General features: G+C 42.4%; 1 protein-coding gene across 3 annotated transcripts in view; it reads left to right on the forward strand.

Annotated features, from left to right (window-relative positions):
• Positions 1–21,064, forward strand: part of UTRN (utrophin) — a 594,030-nt gene that overhangs the window by 395,276 nt on the left and 177,690 nt on the right. For all 3 annotated transcript variants that reach the window (XM_074948548.1, XM_074948550.1, XM_074948549.1), the window contains one exon: positions 2,452–2,608. In XM_074948548.1, coding sequence (XP_074804649.1) covers positions 2,452–2,608 — 157 coding nt within the window. The remainder of the gene's footprint in view (positions 1–2,451; positions 2,609–21,064) is intronic.

The raw sequence follows: 21,064 nt of genomic DNA on the forward strand, positions 1-21,064 counted from the left end.
ATTGACAAAAGCACAGAATGACCGGAATTAAAGTAGAACAGAGGGACGTTATTACAATTGTCTAGACGTTGTAGGGAGGGCAGCTAGAGAATAGAAAATACTAGGTATATTGATGGTACAGTAGAAAGGCAGTGGCATGAGATTACACAACTGCCTGTTAAGTATTTAGTCTTGGTTGAAGGTCCCATGTCAGGATAGCTTGGAATGGAGCAGAGGGGGAAACAAAGGAAACAGGAATGTCTACCATTATCAAGAGAAATTACAGTGAGGGCATGTTTTTAATTGCATTACTGCACAATACTGCAGAAATGAATCGCTGACTCAGGCTTAATGTAGTAAATAGCCTGTGCCACCACTGTGTTTTCAGTAGGGCTGTTGATTAATTGTAATTAACTCACGCGATTTAACTCAAAAAAATTAATCGTGATAAATTGCGGTTTTAATTGCACTGTTAAACAATAGAATACCAATTTATATTTATTAAATATTTTGCATGTTTTTCTACATTTTTAAATATAAAATTTTCAATTACAACAGAGAATACAAAGTGTTCAGTGCTCACTTCATATTATTTTTATTACCAATATTTGAACGGTAAAAATAATAAACAAAAGAAATAGTATTTTTCAATTCGCCTTATAAAAGTACCATAGTGCAATCTCTTTATCATGAAACTGCAACTTACAAATGTAGCTTTTTTTGGGTACCTAACTGCACTCAAAAAGAAAAAACAATGTAAAACTTTAGAACCTACATGTCCACTCAGTCCTACTTCTTGTTCAGCCAATCGCTAAGAGAAGTACGTTTGTTTATATTTATGGGAGATAATGCTGCCCACTTCTTACTTTCAGGTGACATTGTAAATAAGAACAGACATTCACATGGCACTTTTGTAGCCAGCATCGCAAGGTATTTACGTGCCAGATATGCTAAACATTCGTATGCTCCTTCATGCTTTGGCCACCATTCCAGAGGACATGCTTCCATGCTGATGACTCTCGTTAAAAAAATGTGTTAATTAAACTTGTGACTGAACTCCTTGGGGGAGTGTTTTACCCGCATACTGCCATATATTTCATATTATAGCAGTCTCAGATGATGACCCAGCATGATGTTCGTTTTAAGAACACTTTCACTGCAGATTTGAAGGTACCAATGTGAGATTTCTAAAAATAGCTACAGCACTCGCCCCAAGGTTTAAGAATCTGAAGTGCCTTCCAAAATCTGAGTGGGACGGGGTGTGGAGCATGCTTTCAGAAATTTTAAAAGAGCAATGCTATGATGCAGAAACTACAGAACCCGAACCACCAAAAAAGAAAATCAGCCTTCTGCTGGTGGCATCTAACTCAGATGATGAAAGTGAACATGCGTCGGTCTGCACTGCTTTGGCTCGTTATTGAGCAGAACCCATCATCAGCATGGACGCATGTCCTCACAAATGATGATTAAAGCATGAAGGGACATATGAATCTTTAGTGCATCTGGCATGTAAATATCTTGCAACGCTGGCTACAACAGTGCCATGTGAATGCCTGTTCTCAATTTCAGGTGATATTGTAAACAAGAAGCAGGCAGCATTATCTCCTGAAAATGTGAACAGACTTGTTTGTGTGGGTAACTGGCTGAACAAGAAGTAAGTGCATGTGGACTTGTAGGCTCTAAAGTTGTACATTGTTTTATTTTTGAATGGAGTAATTTTTTGTACATAATTCTACATTTGTAAGTTCAACTTTCATTATAAAGAGATTGCACTACAGTACTTAAGTGAATTGAAAAATACTATTTTTTTATTTTTACAGTGTAAATATTGATATTAAAAATATAAAGTGTGTAATTCTGTAATTGAAATCAATATATTTGAAAATGTGGAAAACATCCAAAATATTTATATAAATGATATTCTATTATTGTTTAACAGCACAATTAATCACAGTTAATTTTTTTAATTGCTTAACAGCCCTAGTTTTCAGCCATTCATAATTAATTCCTTAATTCTGATGATTGCTGATTGCTGGTGTGCATCATTTCTTTCAGCCTTGGAGATTTGGGCTCTTGGCATCAAAGATTTAAGTTTGCCTCAAAAGTTCAGAAATAGTGTATTTTGGTGCAAAGATTAGGTGTATGTAATTTGTACACTACAAGTTCAGATTCATAACAGAGAGTGGGGATTTTCTTTCATCCCTCTCAGATATGCACTCTGCATTGTTTGAGGCAGATTCACACATCAGACAGACATTCGTCCACATTCTGTTGTCTCTCAGACTAATTTGCTTTTGCAGTGCAAAATGATTTAAAGTGGTGACTTTTAATGCACATTCAAGCAGTTATTTTGCATGTAGGTGTTAGGGGCGTGTTCCTGTTCTAACAGGGACAAGTTTCTTCAAATAAAATGTAGTAGATTTTGGATGTAGGGCAAGCCTCTGAGTAGGACACGGTTTTATCTTTTTGCAGGGCCCACTTGGAGGCAAGTGCAGAAAAATGGAACAGGCTGCTGACATCACTGGAAGAGCTAATCAAATGGCTGAATGTGAAAGATGAAGAGCTGAAAAAGCAGATGCCCATTGGAGGGGATGTTTCAACTTTACAGCAACAGTATGACCACTGTAAAGTGAGTTGGCTGCATTTAGAAAATAAATATATTAAAATAAAGGAATAAGCGGAAATAGATTTGAATTTCCCCTAATGATAAATCTTGAGAAGTGTACCTTTTTTAAACCATGGCCACATTTTCTTACCGGATCAGAGTAATTTAGAAACTCTATTTAAAATTACATCAGAATGGTTTCTGATTTATATATTTTTACTGAAGAAAAACTTGGTCCATTTCCTGGTGTTATTCATCTTCTAACAGGTAAGTCTATCATTCTGTGAGCAGAACTGATCAAGATCCTATAAAAATAAGAACTGAACAGGAACTATAAAACAATATTGACTCTAAATTTAGTAGAATTATCTTAAGGGTTCTCCACATACTGTTAAATGGCCAGTATTGTTTTTTTCTGTTTAGTGGATAGTTTTGTTTACAAAGACTCAGAACTGCTTACAAGCACAAAAAGAAAACTAGTTAGGCCTCACATTTTGTCATCTAGCTTTTCTGTGTTGTTTAGTGAATCCTAAAATATCTTGGTGTACGTTAAAATATAGACAAACAAAAGCCTCCAACTACAGTAAATATACTTATTAAACCAAATGTATCCTGGTAGTGAGCATTATAACTTTAATCATAATGTATATAACTTGTCAAATTGAGTAGTTCTGCACAATAACACACTGGTTTCTTTTCTATGACTGTTTAGTGGGGATGTAAATATTTTTCACATTCAATTTTTTGACCGATAGAAAGATGCTCTGCCTTAGTAATGTTTTTTAAGGGGCTTAGAGCTGCTAACTCCTAATAGGAAAATTAAAAAAAAATCTTTTTTGGTACCATATATATCTCTTCATGCATTCATTTTTAATAAAAGTATTTCCTTAAATACAGGATCTTTGTTTCATAACAGTTCATCTTCTCTGCCCGCACCACCTGGCCAAAAAAAGAAATAGAAATAAAATAATCATGCTGTTGCAGGAGCAACTTATGTGAATACTTTATGGTGATCAAACAGAGGGTTTTTTAAGATCAGATAGACAATAAAAGACTGGAGCAGATAAATATATATTTTAAAGTCTGTCAAACAGGTGTTAACTGTCTTCAAATGAACTTTAGAACACATACTGTATGCTAGTACTACATGGAAAGCAAACCTTTAATATAACATTTAAAGATCTTAAATGCTTTACAAAAATGGGTGTTCTACCCAAAGATAGGAAAACTGAGGAACAAAGAAGTTCAGTGACTCATCCTAGGTACTAGTGAGATAGTGGCAACATGAAGGAGAAAACATCAAGACTCCATATTCCCTATCCTCTGCTTAAGGAGTAACTCTTTACATTATGGGAGAGGGTGAAGCTAGGTATAGATTATGGAACACACCAAGTATATCTGTATAGAGATGCAGTTTTGGAGCATCCTTACCAATTATTACACAATTGTTCATTTTCCAGAATTTAAATAATCTATTTAAAATGACAACAAAACCCCGTTGTGGGCCAAATACTGTTTTTAAATGCAGATGTGCAGCTTCTGAGGGTATGTTTAGATGAACAGTTAGTATGTGGCAAGGTTCGGTGTAAACCTGCAGCACTCCAGCAAGCCGTGCACTACCTGTCCATGTGGACCCTGTTGCCATGCACTGTGTGGGTGGACACAGCTGCTGTGCAGTAAAAGTTCCCTAGTATACTGCTGTTTGGGTTAAATAGGAGTCCCAGGCACAGCAGAATTTGACGCTGTCAGCTGAAATACGATGTCCAAGAACAATGTCTGGTTTTAGATTTGATTCTGAGCATTTTCTCACACCACCCAACAAAATGAAATGAACAGATTTCTTGTGTGTATGTATAATGTGTATATGTATGTATAAATAATTTTGATTTGTAGGTTGAACCACTATTTTCTAACGTTTATCTTTGCTGGGAGGAAGAGATCCTTTAGTTAACATCCTCTCTTCTCATCCCACATGTATGTCATTGCACCTACCCAAGTGTGAACTATTTGGATGTGGTGTTTCACCTTCCTCTGTAGCATTGTCCATTGGTTACTGCCAGAGGGAGAAACCTAGACGAGATGCACCCAGTGATTTGATCCTCTATGACAACACTTATGTTCCTATATTTAATAGGCACTGTATATTACTTCAGTATTACATCAAACAGAGCAATTGCTGTCTCTTCTATGAAAATTGAAAAAGATCTTTTTGCTGATTCTCTTCCTCCAACATATTTGAATTGTCCCTACTTAGGACGTGGAATGAAGAGGATCCCTTTTGATCAACTCTAAAAGGCTTATGCATGTGGTATTTCTCTTTTCTTCCTCAAGTAGTGTCCCTATGGGTGCTCCACTTTAGGTGCACTTTAATCCTACACACAGGGATGCAACATGGGCTGCACATGCGAGCGGCAACTGTACAGCGCTGTGCAGTCCAACTGCCCTCAGTTCCTTCTCAATTGCCCTTGATGTGGGACGGAATCTCTAGCAGAGACCTTGATGAGAGAATCTTTACTGCCTTTAGCAATGTAAGTGTTTCTGTTAAAGGTTTATAGTTGATAGTTATTGCCATTTCTTACATTTTCCTGCCCCGCCTTTTTAAAAAAATTTCCTCTCTGTTACTCCTTAGGCCAGGATAGTATTTTTTTTTTTTCTATTTTCTTCCTTACATGGGGTTAGGACTGGATCCCCCAGGTTTAAGAGGTGCTAATCTTGCCATGAGGCCATCCCCATAAGCAGCAGGCACTCACGGTGCATTCGTTGCTTGGGAGAGGGGCATATACCACAGAAGTGCACTGACTACCTCAACTTCAAGACTTGGACCTGAAAAAAACAGGAGCTGTAATTAAAAATGTTAATGATGGCGCGTGCACTGCGGTCAGACTCAGACTGTGGCCCCAATATCTCTCCTTCACAGCGGTCACTGCCGGCACTGTCATCTGCCGCCCCGCACTCGATGTGCACGGTAAAAAGAAAAGACTCTCATAAAGATGGCAAGAAATGCGCCTTGAGCTCGCCTCTCAAGGAGCCATCCCAGGAAAAAGGGTCCCACCACAAGGTCAGTAGCCTCAACATCTTCCACAGTCAGACTCGGCACTAGTGACTACCTGGGGACTTCCGGTACAGTCACTACTGATAAGTCCAAGAACCCTAAGAGGGCAGGACCACGGAAGATAGTACTAGCAAAGACAGGCCCAAAGCTGCACAGTTGGCACTGGCTGCTCCGACTAAACATGTGGCACCAAGTGCTTTGGCACAATGAAGCCTTGGGTGCCACCTACTGGTGAATTGGGAGAATGCAGACTAAGTTTGGCACCATCAGCATTGTCCTCACCAGTGCCTAGATCGGGGCGACCAAACTTACTGAACCTCCGAGCCACATACAACAGTCTTTAGAAGTTCGAGAGCTGGGTACACCTGCTGGGGCTCGGGGCTTCAGCCCTGCAAGGTGCGTCTGCTGGGACCCTTAGCCCTGATGCTGCTGCTGTTGGTACAACAAGAATTCCGTTCCTGAGAGACCTGATTGTCTCTGACACCCCGGAATTGCCACTCCTCCATACTGCACCAATCTCCTTCACCATGTAGGCCCTCCTCCCCCTTCTCCAGTGAGGAGGAGGAAGTGGATGAAGAGGTTTACACCATGCATTCCCCCCACCTGCCAGGGGACTGCACAATGCGAACCTTATACGCGCCCTCAGTATCAGGAGTCCAGAACCAACCCAGGATCTTGGTACACGCACTCCGTGGATGCCACCCTACATGCCTATCTCTCCATACTAGCCCTATTGGGACACTTGTGCTATGTAGAGGCAACACTTTCACAAACCACCCATTAATCAGAGGGATCAACACCGGCACTCTCCATATTCATCTGTATGCAGGCCTCCCAAACCTGAGGTAGAACCAACATCTCCTTGTCCTCGCCAGATAAGGCAATTATGCCACCACCTCCAACATCTGGTGATGATTTTAAACTATTTCAAGAACTGGTTCGTAGAATAGCAGACTCTCGCCAAATCCCCTTGGAGGAAGTGCAAGAATTACAGCACAAGCCGCTGGATATATTGCAGACTTCCACATAGGCTAAAATCGCACTCCCGGTCAATGAGGCCTTACTGGACTCAGCCAAGGTGATCTGGCAGACCCCAGCATTACCTCCTATGTGTAAGCAAGCGGACAAGAAGTACTATGTCCCCACAAAGTAGTACTATGTCCCAAGAGTAGACAGACCTCAACATAGTCATCCACACCTCACCCATCCACCTCAAATCAACAGTTTTGAAAATTTGGTTGAGGCCCCGAGATGCCTCCCCCTGGATCACATGCTGCAACCACTGAAGATAATTAATTTGGTAACCATATGACCCACTTCTACCCAATGTGGCAGAAGATCACCTCTGACAAGTGGGTGTTGGAAATCATCAGCAATGGGTACTCGATTCTGTTCCTCTACCTTCTGCCTACCCAGCTCCCTTCCTGCTCCCTCTTCAGGAACTCTTCCCACAAGCACCATCTGCGAAACTAAATAAATCACCTGCTATGGTTGGGTGCCGTAGAACCAGTCCCATTTTGACACAGAGGGAAAGGATTTTATTCCAAACACATCATAATGCAAAAGAAAAATGGTAGGTGGAGATTGATCCTAGATTTGAGAAACCTCAACAAGTTCGTGAAACAGCCACTGTTCAGGATGGTCATGTTATCAACAATAATTCCAGCAGTGGAACAGGGGGACTGGTTCTCAGCCCTCGACCTCCAAGGCACATATTTCCATATCACCATACACCCTTCTCATAGGAAATTCCTAAGATTTGCCCTGGGGTCGGAACATTATCAGTACAAAGTGCCCTTTGGCCTTTCCACAGCACCCAGAGTGTTCTCCAAGGTTTTAACAGTGGTAGCAGCACACCTCTTTAAACAAGGAGTTATAAAATCCCCATACCTACACAATTGTCTAATCAAAGCTCCCTCTCGAGTTGACGCGCTTGAAGACATTTGAAGAACAATGGACCTTTTCTCAAGACTAGGCCTCGAAATAAACACATTAAAATCAACATTGACACCAGTACAACAACTGATATTTATTGGGGCCCGCTCGCACTGGTAGTGGTGGTCAAAGCCGCCTTACCAACCCACAGATTTGCCATGATAGTCTAATTACAACCGTATGAACCAGTCCACAGCTGTCAGCCAGAACTTGTTTAAGATTGCTCAGTCGTATGTCAGCAACCACATTTGTGGTAAAACATGCCAGGTTACAGATGTGCTGCCTCCGGGTCTGGCTCCGTACAGTTTACTTATCACTCAGACACAGTCTGAACAAATCTTTCTCGATACCACTCAAAGTCAAGGACTTATTAGACTAGTGGATGAAACCCCACAATGTCTGCACAGGAGTCCCCTTCCTCCAGCCATCACCTTCCCTGATACTGACAACCAACCTCTCCCTATTGGTCTGAGGGGCACACCGACAGAACCATACAGTACAGGGCAAGTGGCCCCCCCCCATTAGAGTCAATGTTGCACATCAATCTCCAAGAGTTACTATTCAAAGTGCTACACAAGATGAAAGTGGAATGGGCCAGAGCCACCTTAATAGCCCCAACATGGCCCCGAAAAATATCATTTCCTTACCTCTTGCACGTGGTGGTTTGTCCACTGATAGCCCTTCCACCAGCTCCATACCTTGTCTCCTCAGGACACAGGCCAAATTCACCATCTGAAACTGGAACTTCTGCATCTGAAGACATGGCTCCTCCATGGTTCCAAACCCCAGAGATGATGTGTTCTGAAGGGCTAAAGGAGATCCTTTTAAATAGCAGGCACTTAACCACACGCTATATGTACCTTCACAAAGAGAAAAGGTTCCAGACTTGGTGCGACAACATACATGTCTCAGGGCTGACTGCTCCTTTACCATTCATGTTGGATTACATCCTAGAGCTCAAAAGGTCACAAGCTCCATTAAAGTACATCTTGCCACCATTACAACATTCCATTGTGAGTCATTTGGTATTTACTCACCCAATAACCTAACAATTCCTCAGGGACCTTCAAAACTTTTACCCAGAAGTCTGAGATTTCACCGTATCTTGGGATCTCAGCCTATTCTTATGCTACCTCACCAGCTCCCTGTTTGAACCCATGGCAACTTGTTGCTATATACACCTATCCGTGAAGACAGCCCTTCTCGTAGCCATCACATCTGCTCAATGGGTAGGGGAAATAGGGGCCATCATGATGTACCCTCGTACACACTTTTCTTCCAAGGTAACGTCACTTAAAGACCATGTCCAAAGTTCCTACCCAAAGTTCCAACCTATTCACCTTCCATCCTTCTTCCCCATGCCACATGAAAATAAGCAAGAAGCCACATTGCACACCTTGGAAGGCCAGCGCTCTTCTAACATCTATCTCGAAAGAACTAAATCATTTAGAAAGGCATCATGACTATTTCTTTGTGTTGCAGAAAGATCAAGAGGATCTGCCATATCCAAGCACGCTCTCAAAATGGATTTCTGAGTTCATCTCTGCTAATGGCAACATAATCTACAACTCCCACCAGGAACTCAAACACATTCTACCCAGTCGCTTTCCACTTCAGTAGCCTTCCTGAACAATGTGCCAATTAGGGATATTTATAAAGCCGTCACCTGGATGTCAGTGGACACGTTCGTAGAACATTATGCAATCTCCCAGAACTCGGCGTTGGATACCCTGTGCTCTTTAACAAATCAACTCTGAAGCCCCAGCCTATCAACTCAGGGGTTTGCTCTACAATCACCCGTGCAGTAACTGATGTTCCACCTCTTACACCAAATGTCTGCCTTTGTAAATGAACACCAAGGGATTCCATTTTATCACTCATCCTCAAGTCCTAATGTTGGGATCACTTGCCTTCCAGTTAAGGATGACATGATGGATCTCCTTTTAGATTCCATCAGTGCCAATCCTTAATTGGCTAGAGGGTTTTCAGTGCAGAGGTGTGTGGCATGCTTTCCCCTTTCTCTGGGGCGAAGTATCTTTCCACAGTACTACTTGCAGCCCTCTTCTGATTTACAGAGCAAAACACTCAGGATTTGAACCTTGTTCTTCCAAATGCTAAATATTTAATATTTATATTTTCTGACATATGCTCAGTGATTGGTTCTGTTTGTTGTGATTATAGTGAGAATCATAGAATCATAGAATATCAGGGTTGGAAGGGACCTCAGAAGGTCACCTAGTCCAACCCCCTGCTCAAAGCAGGACCAATCCCCAATCAAATCATCCCAGCCAAGGCTTTGTCAAGCCTGACCTTAAAAACTTCTAAGGAAGGAGATTCTACCACCTCCCTAGGTAACGCATTCCAGTGTTTCACCACCCTCCTAGTGAAAAAGTTTTTCCTAATATCCAACCTAAACCTCCCCCACTGCAACTTGAGACCATTACTCCTTGTCCTGTCCTCTTCTACCACTGAGAATAGTCTAGAACCATCCTCTCTGGAACCACCTCTCAGGTAGTTGAAAGCAGCTATCAAATCCCCCCTCATTCTTCTCTTCTGCAGACTAAACAATCCCAGTTCCCTCAGCCTCTCCTCATAAGTCATGTGTTCCAGACCCCTAATCATTTTTGTTGCCCTTCGCTGGACTCTCTCCAATTTATCCACGTCCTTCTTGTAGTGTGGGGCCCAAAACTGGACACAGTACTCCAGATGAGGCCTCACCAATGTCGAATAGAGGGGAACGATAACGTCCCTCGATCTGCTCGCTGTGCCCCTACTTATACATCCCAAAATGCCATTGGCCTTCTTGGCAACAAGGGCACACTGCTGACTCATATCCAGCTTCTCGTCCACTGTAACCCCTAGGTCCTTTTCTGCAGAACTGCTGCCTAGCCATTCGGTCCCTAGTCTGTAGCTGTGCATTGGGTTCTTCCATCCTAAGTGCAGGACCCTGCACTTATCCTTATTGAACATAATCAGGTTTCTTTTGGCCCAATCCTCCAATTTGTCTAGGTTCCTCTGTATCCTGTCTCTGCCCTCCAGCGTATCTACCACTCCTCCCAGTTTAGTATCATCTGCAGATTTGCTGAGAGTGCAATCCACACCATCCTCCAGATCATTTATGAAGATATTGAACAAAACCGGCCCCAGGACCGACCCCTGGGGCACTCCACTTGACACCGGCTGCCAACTAGACATGGAGCCATTGATCACTACCGGTTGAGCCTGACAATCTAGCCAACTTTCTACCCACCTTATAGTGCATTCATCTAGCCCATACTTCCTTAACTTGCTGACAAGAATACTGTGGGAGACTGTGTCAAAAGCTTTGCTAAAGTCAAGAAACAATACATCCACTGCTTTCCCTTCATCCACAGAACCAGTAATCTCATCATAGAAGGCGATTAGATTAGTCAGGCATGACCTTCCCTGGTGAATCCATGCTGACTGTTCCTGATCACTTTCCTCTCGTGTAAGGTTCATGAGCATTTAGTTTAGAATTATGCTTTCGTTGTCACCATAAATATTGTACACGTACAAATTAGAGTAAATATTCTTTGTTTATTAGTAATCTTTAAATTAAACCATTCAACTACATTCCCCATATTTATTGATGTGTGTGCATGCATGCTACAGAACAATTGATTTCTTTCAGCTTCTCTTTTGATTTTCTTTTCTCTTTGGTAAAACAAGCCAATTAAATTTCACTAAATCTGACCAAGAGAAAATTACTTTTCAATGATATTCCTTCCATTTGTCAGCACTGGGAACCCTTGCGTTATTTTCAGCCAGGAAATTTCTTTGCTTACCCTACCTCTTAGATTGTTAAATCTTCTAAACATTTCACATATCTGCAAGATTTACTTTTAATGCTACTAAACTCCTCAACCTCACGTTTGTTGTTCCAGGCCCTGCTATCGTGCTCTCCTTGCTGGTCTTCCAAAACTCTCTCTTCAGCAACTGCAGATCAGCCCAAAATCATACAGCAGTCTACTTTTTGCTTTGCCTTACTCTCATGTGCTGCCTCTTTTCCCTTCACTAGCTTCTTCTGTTGAGGTTGTTGATTTGAAATCGTCATTTAATGCCATCGACCAAACTGGTCAGTATTTCCTCCCTTTTTTTTATTCCCACTTCTCCATGCCTTCCTATTTGCTTCTTTCACTCATATTCACTCAGCCAGTTTACAACCCATTCTGCCACTGCCATTTAAAAATACCAGTAAATCAGAGGGAGCTTTGCCAATGAATTTATTGGGGACAGGATTTCACCCCAGACTTTATCCACATTTAGCTCTTTGTAAACATCATCTTCTCTCAGTTCATTTTAATAAGTCCTGAATCTTTTCCTCATTGTAGTGTTGCTAATTCTAATGATTTGATACCCCTCTTCCTCCTTGTAAACCTAATATTTTGTTCTCACTCCAAAATGCTCGTTGTTGATTTATTTGTTCCTGTTTAATGCAATTTGCTTTATTGCTCTCTCCTTCTGTTAGCATTCCCCAGTGCTCAGGTTCAAAGGCACTATATATAAGTACAATATAATGTAATTTTAAATGTATGTTTGCTTGATTTATTTGTGTGCTACTGAGAAGTCTTAGGGTGGGAGGAAAGAAATGGATTGCAAATTAATTATAAATTTGGCTTTTGATTTTGATAACCGTGATCATGTCAATTTTTCTGAAGAAGGTTTACATTCAAAGAGATTACATACTTGTATTACTCCCAGGAGTAAGGGCTGCAAAATCAAGACCACATTACTCAAATGAACAGGAGCCTTTTACAAGTGGAGTAATGTGTTGCACCAGGGTCCAGAAGTTCATTTTGCTTCTTTCAAAACAGCCCAAGGTGAATATTCTCAAAAATACTTTAAGTAAAGAAAAATATATTAGTAATTTGAGAGGAATTAAAAGTAAATAAAAATAGCAGTATAAAATATACCTAAGGCAAAGATTACATTCTGCCTCACATACTATTGAAAACTCAGATGTAATTTAACTCTTCTCTTAGGGGGTTATTTGCTGTGCCAGAAAGAAGTGTCGGAACGAAGACAACTCCCTTTTTAATTCCTATTTTACTACTCCATATTTCTCATTAATGCCAATCTGTTTCAAGTCTGATTTCTCTTTCACTCTCTTGGCTCTTTCCCAGTCTTCCTTGTAACAGTTCATTTTAGGTTTTCAAAGAGTTATATGGTAATAGCACTTTTGTATAAAAATTCTGATAAATTACAGTGATCACATCAGAAGATGCTCCTAGTTCCTGATGTAGGCTCCATCTATGGCCTGGGACAAATCAGTCTACTTTTCTGCATCAGTTTCCCAATCTATAAAAGGAGGTTAATATTTACCAGTCTCATAAGGCTGTCTTGTGGAATAGCTACTTAATTTGTGCAAAGAGCTTTGAAGATGAAGAGTACAGTAACTCCTCACTTAACGTTGTAGTTATGTTCCTGAAAAATGCAACTTTAAGCAAAATGATGTTAAGCGAATCCAATTTCCCCTTAAGGATTAATGTAAATAGGGGGGTTAGGTCCCAGGGAAATTTTTTTCACCACACCCACACAGTATAAGTTTTAAACAAACAGTTTAATACTGGTACACAGTGATGATGATTGTGAAGCTTGGTTGAGGTGGTGAAGTCAGAGGGAGGGGTATTTCCTAGGGAATGCCTTACTGCAAAATGATGAACTAGCAATCAGCTGATTTACCCATTGTTGTTAATGTGGCCTCATACTCTACAAAGCAGCACGAATGGAGGCAGGGGAGACAGCATAGCAGACAGAGACACACACTTTGTGTGTGTGTGTGTGTGTGTGTGTGAGAGAGAGATGCATAAGGCCCCCTTAAGTACGCTGACCCCACTCTAAGTGCACTGCCTTTTTAAGTAGATCAGCAAGTTGAGACAGAAGCTGCTGCCAGGAAGCTCACTCCGTCCTGAGCCCTGTCATGTCCCCCCTCCCCTATGGAAATGGGGTAAGCGGGGGGGGGGGGGACACACCCTGACATGAACTTCCCCTTTCCCACTCCCCCGCCACTCCCTAAGCAGGAGGCTCCGGGGAGCAGCTCCAAGGCAGAGGGCTGGAGCAGCACATGGCAGTGGGGGATGCCGGCAATTGATAGGCTGCTGGGTGACCGCGGCACAGGAAGCTGATGGGGGGCTGCCGATCCACCCTGGTTCCAAGCCCCCACCAGCTAGCTGCAACAGGCTGTTCTTCCTACAAGCAGTGGACACAGCAGGGGCCTGCCAAACAACGTTATGAGGGAGCATTGCACAACTTCAGGCGAGCATGTTCCCTAATTGATCAGCCACAAAACAACGTTAACCGGGACAACTTTAAGTGAGTTACTGTACTTTATACGTTTCTGATGACACCTATCTGTGTAGGTGAACAAAGGTCTTGCAGATGACATTACCCAGAGAAAAGGTGTCAAGAGAGAAGAGAAGGGGAGCAAGGACAGAGCTCTGAGGAATTCGGAGAAAACTGGAGGTGGGATGAGGCAGACTCTCCAAAGGATTAGATATTAGAGGGGTAGAAGGAGACCCAGAAGAAAACAGAATCATGGAAGCCAAGGGAGGACAACATTTCAAGGAAAGCGAAGGTTTGAATGCATCAAAGACGGCTGACAGGTCAAGGGGGATGAGGATGGAATAATGGTTCTGAACTTTTGGCTAGGGAGAGGCAGTAGAGACTTTGGCAAGAGCAGTTTCAATGGATGTAAGGCATGGAAACCATACATTACTATCTGAATACCTGAGTTTAATTCTTTAGATATTTTTGGTGGAATTTATATGGAAGTAAGGAAAGAATTATTTAGTCTAAACTTATGCAATGTAAGATTGTATCAACATATTGATTCCATAAGGTTCATAGTATTGTGGTTACCAAGTTTACTTTTCTAAATAAACATATATGATTTAAAAAGGAAAGCAAACCATTCAGTAGGGATTCAAATAGCAAGATTGTTTTATAAAATTAATTCTGACCTCAAATAGGATTATATATTGCTGAAATTATGATCTCTTAGAAACCTATAGATACTAATATGAACAAGAAGTTCTCATATATTATTTAAAAAATACAGGAAAATAGAGCTGACTCATCATTTTACATGGTTGAAGTAGGTTTCCAAAAGAACAAAGTTACAGACGTTTTGATTTATGAAAGCGTTATGTTACTACTTCACAAATAGTAGTAGTACATATCCGGCCCATGGGATAGTAGTGGATTTTTCACACCCCTGAGCAACATAGGTATACTGAGGTAAATTTGTAGTGTAGACCTGGCCTGAGTGTTTTAGCCCAAGTGGGTGTTAAAAGCCCACCTTACAGGGCCCTAGAGCCCAGGCTTCAGCCTGAGTCCGAATGTCTACCAGCAGTTAAGCAGCCCCTTACCGTAAGTCCCACAGGCCTAGTCAGCTGGCATTGGCCAGCTGCAGGATTTTAATTGCAGTGTAGCCATTCCCACTCAGGCTCTGAAACCTGGAGAGGACAGTGGGCAGCAGGAATGTCCACATGGCTATTTTTAGTGCCGTAGCATGACCCCAGCAAGTCCAAGTCTGTAGAGTCAGACTTGCTGCTGTTTTTATTTATTTATTTATTTGCAATGTGGACGCACCCTACAAAATTAAGTCAACCTAAGTTACGTTGACGTACAGCCATTGCGGTAATTAAATCGCTTTTGCATGTCCACACTTCACTCCTTGTCTCAGTGCTGCATGTCCTCACCAGGAGAGCTTGCACTGGTTTAACAGCCACTGTGGGGCTTTGCAGGACGGCTTCTGAAAGGCAGCAACAGTCAGTGTAAGCAATGCAGTGTTCAGCTGACACTGTCATCCTAACTACATCAACATTGATTCTGTGCCTCTCATGGCGGTGGAGTTAAGTCGGTGTAGTGGGCAAATTACTTTGGTGGGAGGTACATTTTAATATGGATGTTTACAGAGTTAGGTTGACGTAAGGCAGTTTACATAGACCTAACTCTGTAGTGTAGACCAGGGCTCAGAGGGTGCGGGTTGAAGTTTGAGTGCTGTTGAAGCTCAATCTAGTACTGCAGGGAGGATGCAATAGTTTGAGTTACAACATCTCATCATCAGATAATCCAGTCACTCTCCTAATCCAATAACTGCTGCTGCTAATCAAACCATTCTGTGTAACTGGAGTGTTGTTTTGGAATGTAGTTACTCTTACTCCAGCTAGGCTAGCTCCAGCACTGTAACTCAAGTTTATTTAGCTCCCATCTTATTGTGTCAGTGAAGACCAGCCCTTAATAGAAAGGCCCGAACAAAGGAGAAAACTGAGTAGACTTTAGGGTTTGTCTTCACATACAGCACTACAGCTGCGCTGGTGTAGCGCTTTAAGGAAGGTGTTCCTATGCCGATGGGAGAGCTTCTCTCGTCGGCATACTTAATCCACCTCTCCGAGAGGCAGTAGCTTTGTCAGCAGGAGAAGCTCTCTTGCCGATGTAGCACTCCTACGCCGGGGGCTAGGTTGGTATAATTATGTCATATAGGAGTGTGGTATGTCATGTCGAACTGGCATTAGAGTCCTGTTAGGATTTTTAGCCGTGATCTAGTAGTAGCAGCAGCAGCATCTGCAGGGTCTCAGTCTCCTTTGCGACTTGGAAGCTTTCAGAGCCAGGCAGATACCTATGCTGCTATGCTTTTACACACACAGCAGACTCTCAGTGTGTTCCTCCCCTGAGAGGGGAGCAGGACTAACAGGTAAAAAACACAAAGGCTGAGAATCAATTCAGTTGCAAGGTCAGTAGAGTCTGCTAATTTTCTCAGCTGCTTCTGCCTTCCTTCCACACATACACAAGGTCATGCTATTTTTTCTGACCTATGCAGTTTGCGCACTGGGCAGAGAAAAAAGCTAGGCTGTGTGCTGAGTTGGTCTGAGATTTAGAGCAGCCATATCTCTTTGACCACTGAATTGTATGGTGTGTTGTGAATATGGCAAGAGTCTACTTAAAGAAGAATGCTCTGTGGTTAAGGCTCTAGGCCAGTGGTCTCCAAACTTTTTATGCCCAAAATCACTTTTTGAATTTAAGGGCAACCCAGGATCTGCCCTGCCCCTTCCCCAAAGTCCAGCCCTGCTCACTCCATCCCCGCCCCACTTCATTGCTCACTCTCCCCTACCCTCACACTCACTTTCACTGGGCTGAGGTAGGGGTTTGGGGTTTGGGAGGGGGTGTGGGCTCTGGGCTGGGGCCTAGGGGTTCGCAGTGTGGGAGGGGGCTTTGGGATGAGCCTGGGACAGGCAATTGGGGTGCAGGAGGGGGTGAGGGGTGCAAGCGCTGAGAGGGAGTTTTGGTGCAGGAGGGGGCTCTGGGCTGGGGCAGAGTGTTGGGATGCAGGAGGGGCTATGGGGTGCTGGCTCTGAGAGGGGGTTGGGGTGGGGTCTCCCGCCAGGCAGCACTTACCTGGGGCGGCTCCCAGCTGGCAGAGCAGCAAGGCTAAGGCAGGCTCCCTGCATGCCCGCCCCGGTCCCTCGCCACTCCTGGAAGGGGCCAACATGTCCCTACAGCCCCTGGGGGTGGGTGGGGCATGTTGCTCTGCATGCTGCCTCTCTCTATAAGCACCGCCTCTGAAGCTCCCATTGACCACAGCTCCCTGTTCCCGGCCAATGGGAGCTGCAGGGGGCAGTGCTTGCAGGCAGGAACAGTGTGCGGAGGGAGGCTCCCCGCCCCCAGGTCTGGGGGCCGCACTGGCCGCTTCCGGGAGTGGCTTGGGGCTGGGGCAGGCACCTGCCTTAGCAGCAGCCACGCTGCAGCACTGGAGATTACGATAGACTGGGAGATCCTCTAGGATTGACAAGTCGGTGACCACTGGTCTAGGCTCTGTCACAGACTCTCACCTTGGGGAAAAATATCACCTAATCACTCAGTTTCCTATTTGTAACGTATGGAATAGCGTTATTTCTCAACTTCACAGGTGTGTGTTGAGGGTAAATTCATTAATGTGTTTGAGGCACTCAGATACTAAATTGATGAGCCTTGTGGACAAGTCTATAGGGAAGAAAAAACTTCCTTATTTCGGGCAAAACTTAAATGGCACTCAGTGTTTGTTCAGAGTGTGGGTCCATGGCTCAATGAGGCTCGGAAGAAATACTGAACAGTGGCCTTGTTCATTGACCAGTTTTGGTGAGGGGCCCTGTGGAAAAAGTAAGATACGACCATGTAATGCAAGGCAGTATTGTAAAACAGGCAGAGCTAAGGTATATGTATGCTTGCTACAGCTCCAAATTCTTTTTATATATTGCCTTAAAAAGAGCAGCCTCATTTAAATTACATTATAGGTGCACTGTGGAAAAGACGCTGGTTTGCTGCCTGAGTAATAACAAAAATAAATAAATAACCTTTGCACACTTTACAACAAAGCAGGGAAAGGAAATGAAGTATGTAAACTTGCATAATAAATGCATTGCAAAGCTGTCTGATGGAGCGACCTCTTGTGCAAATATACCTGTACAGTCAAGCCCACTTAGTATCCGCTTACTTAATGGTAATGTGTTTTCAAGCACCAACCCATTTCACACTGTTTCAGTACATCTGAACCATTTAATATCAGTTCATGTTCAATGATTTCCTGTTATACATCAATAGACAATCATCGTGTTGTACTCCAAACAGCAGTTAATGCTAATTATTGCAGGATGGTACAAGTGGGTTTTTTCCTTCAAGTTTACAGTGAACTACCTTATATGATTGCATGTTTTTGATCTAGGTGCATGGTTTGTGTGAACAGCTGTTATGGGAAACAATGACATGGGGCAAAATGGGAAGATGATTTCACTTAGCATTAAAATGTTTTTTAAATGCCTCTCCCGGGGATAATTCATTTTGATTTTTTTCCTTAGAAAATCCCAGGTAAAATAAAATAATCAAGTGACAAACTTACTTGGATAGAAAGAGTGCGTGTGTATGAAATCTGATGGTTTACCACAGGCAATTTACAATTTAATTTAGTGCCTTCAGCCTGGTTTAACCAATATTTATAAAATAAATATGTTTTGTGGCCATTAGTGTTTTATTCCTGTTGCTAGGGCTGAGTGAAATTGGCAGTAAATTACAGGTGTAATTTCACACCTTTTGTTTTTGCTTATCCATTTTGTGTTTTCAGACCTTTCCCATTTTGTTTTTTGTGAAATGTAATTTTTTCAGACATTGACAATTTTATGTACATGGTACCAAGGCGAATGTCTTTGCCAAGCTTGGTTTCTGGAGAGATCTGGAAGTAATTAAGCAAGGCAGAGGATTTCACACAGGCAGTTGTTCTATATTATACACACAGACATATGCCAGAAAGGGACAGAAAAATGCAGGGATGCGTGAACTCTGGTTCTACCATTAGAATCATAGGTGCAAAAAGAAAAGGAGTACTTGTGGCACCTTAGAGACTAACCAATTTGTTTGAGCATAAGCTTTTGTGAGCTACAGCTCACTTCATTGGATGCTGTAGCTCACGAAAGCTTATGCTCAAACAAATTGGTTAGTCTCTAAGGTGCCACAAGTACTCCTTTTCTTTTTGCGAATACAGACTAACATGGCTGTTAATCTGAAACCTATCATAGGTGCAGTTGTTTACTCCCCAGATGTTTTTTAACTATCCCATTGATGTCTCCTGCAGCACTGATGTAGAATATGTGAGTTTGCACTCAGTTTTTCCCAACTTATTTTTTTATGTGATTGGTCCCTCTGTTTTAAAACAGATCAGATGTTTGAAATATTAGCAGTAGTTCTGGCAGAGAGAGATTAATAGGTGAGGCAGTCAGAGGTGTAAAACAAATATAATTAATCACATTGACATCACCCCTACATGTGGTCTAAGTGTATTTATTAGACTCCTTAGATTTTGTCAGCTAAAAGAATGTTTGAAAAACTTTGCTAGACACTAAAAATCAGACTGAATAGAGACATCAGATTTATGGTTTACCACAATAATCTATAACCCAATAATAACTGCCTCCCCCCCTCCTGACTTCCTGTCCCCTCTAAGACTGGAGGGGTGTTAATTTGTCACTTCACACTGAATGGTCCCTTGGAATATGTATTATCTACTTATGCTAAACAATCTGTTCCACCTTGTATTTAGCTGTGACACTCTGTTTCCTAGACCTGAAGAAGAGCTCTGTATAAGTTGGAAAGCTTGTCCCTCTCACCAACAGAAGTTGGTGCCATAAAAGAGATTATCTCACCCACCTTGTCTCTGAAAAAACAAGAGGCTGCTGAGAGATTGGGGTAAAGAAGGGGGAGAAAGAGAGAGAGACTGATCTTGGGGAGCTAGGAATGATGGGAGAGATGATTGTAGTAGTGGTCAGAGGGCATGTCTACACTTACCTCTGGAGTGATCAATCCAACGGGGGTCGATTTATCATGTCTAGTGAAGACGCGATAAATCGACCACCGAGCACTCTCCAGTCAACTCTGGTACTCCACTGGAGCGAGAAGCGTAAGCGAAGTCAATGGGGGAGCATCAGCAGTCGACCTGCTGCAGTGATGACACCACGGTAAGTAGCTCTAAGTACGTCGACTTCAGCTACGCTATTTTTGTAGCTGAAGTTGCGTAACTTAGACCGACTTAGATCATGCCCCCCCGCCCCCCCCCCAGTGTCGACCAGGCCAAAGAGATAAAAATCAGGTGTGTAGAAAAACAAACATTGAATGGCTGCTGGGGTAAATGCAATTGAATTACCCCTTCACAGGTAAAAATAGTTCCCTGGATTGTGTATGTTGTACCAAAGGCTTTGGATGAAATGCTACAATCTTGGGGTTTTCTCTTAGGGTAGTATTTTACTGCTGTTGCCTCTGCAGTCAATTGTTGTTTGTATTGTTCTGGTTGTCACTGCAAAGAAAAAGAAGATTTAGCTACTTGGGAGCTAGGACTGCGTGTGCAATTTTTAGTGACTTCATTTAAGCTGTCTAAGACATTAGAGATAATCACTTCGGTTTCCCTTTAAAATCTCAAAGGGAGGATTAATTGGGTTTGAGAAGGCCTCTACTTACGCAGAGGTTTTCAGTAGCAGTCACTCAGTCTGAAATATACTGAAGCCAGACAGAGATTGTGTCAAAGTATGTTCTACTTGCAATTGGTTCATAGCACTTGTCTGATGCTACCTCAGTTTGGGATGAACCATGGTGCAAATCAATATATTATATGTGCTTTCTCCAGTGATATGAAATCTTAACTACTTGAAATGAATGTGTGTGTAAATGTAACCCCTATTATGTAACAAATGTAATGGCCTGATTCTCACCCCCTTGGCTCCACTGATGCATGCACAAAATTGCACAGGGATTTACCCAAGCCAACATTTTTCTGGTGTAAATACCCTGCATGCAAATTTTTTTTAGGCTGTGTTGGCCAGACCCATGTGTTCTAGTGGATTTTTATGGGTGCAAATTCTAACATTTGGACAAGTAAAGGAGCCACTTTATTATTGATATGGACAGGTATTTGCAACTTCAAAGTGTGATCAATTGTATGTGTGCATGCAATT

Source organism: Natator depressus, chromosome 3, assembly GCF_965152275.1.
Source record: "Natator depressus isolate rNatDep1 chromosome 3, rNatDep2.hap1, whole genome shotgun sequence".
Classification (NCBI taxonomy): Eukaryota; Metazoa; Chordata; order Testudines; family Cheloniidae; genus Natator; species Natator depressus.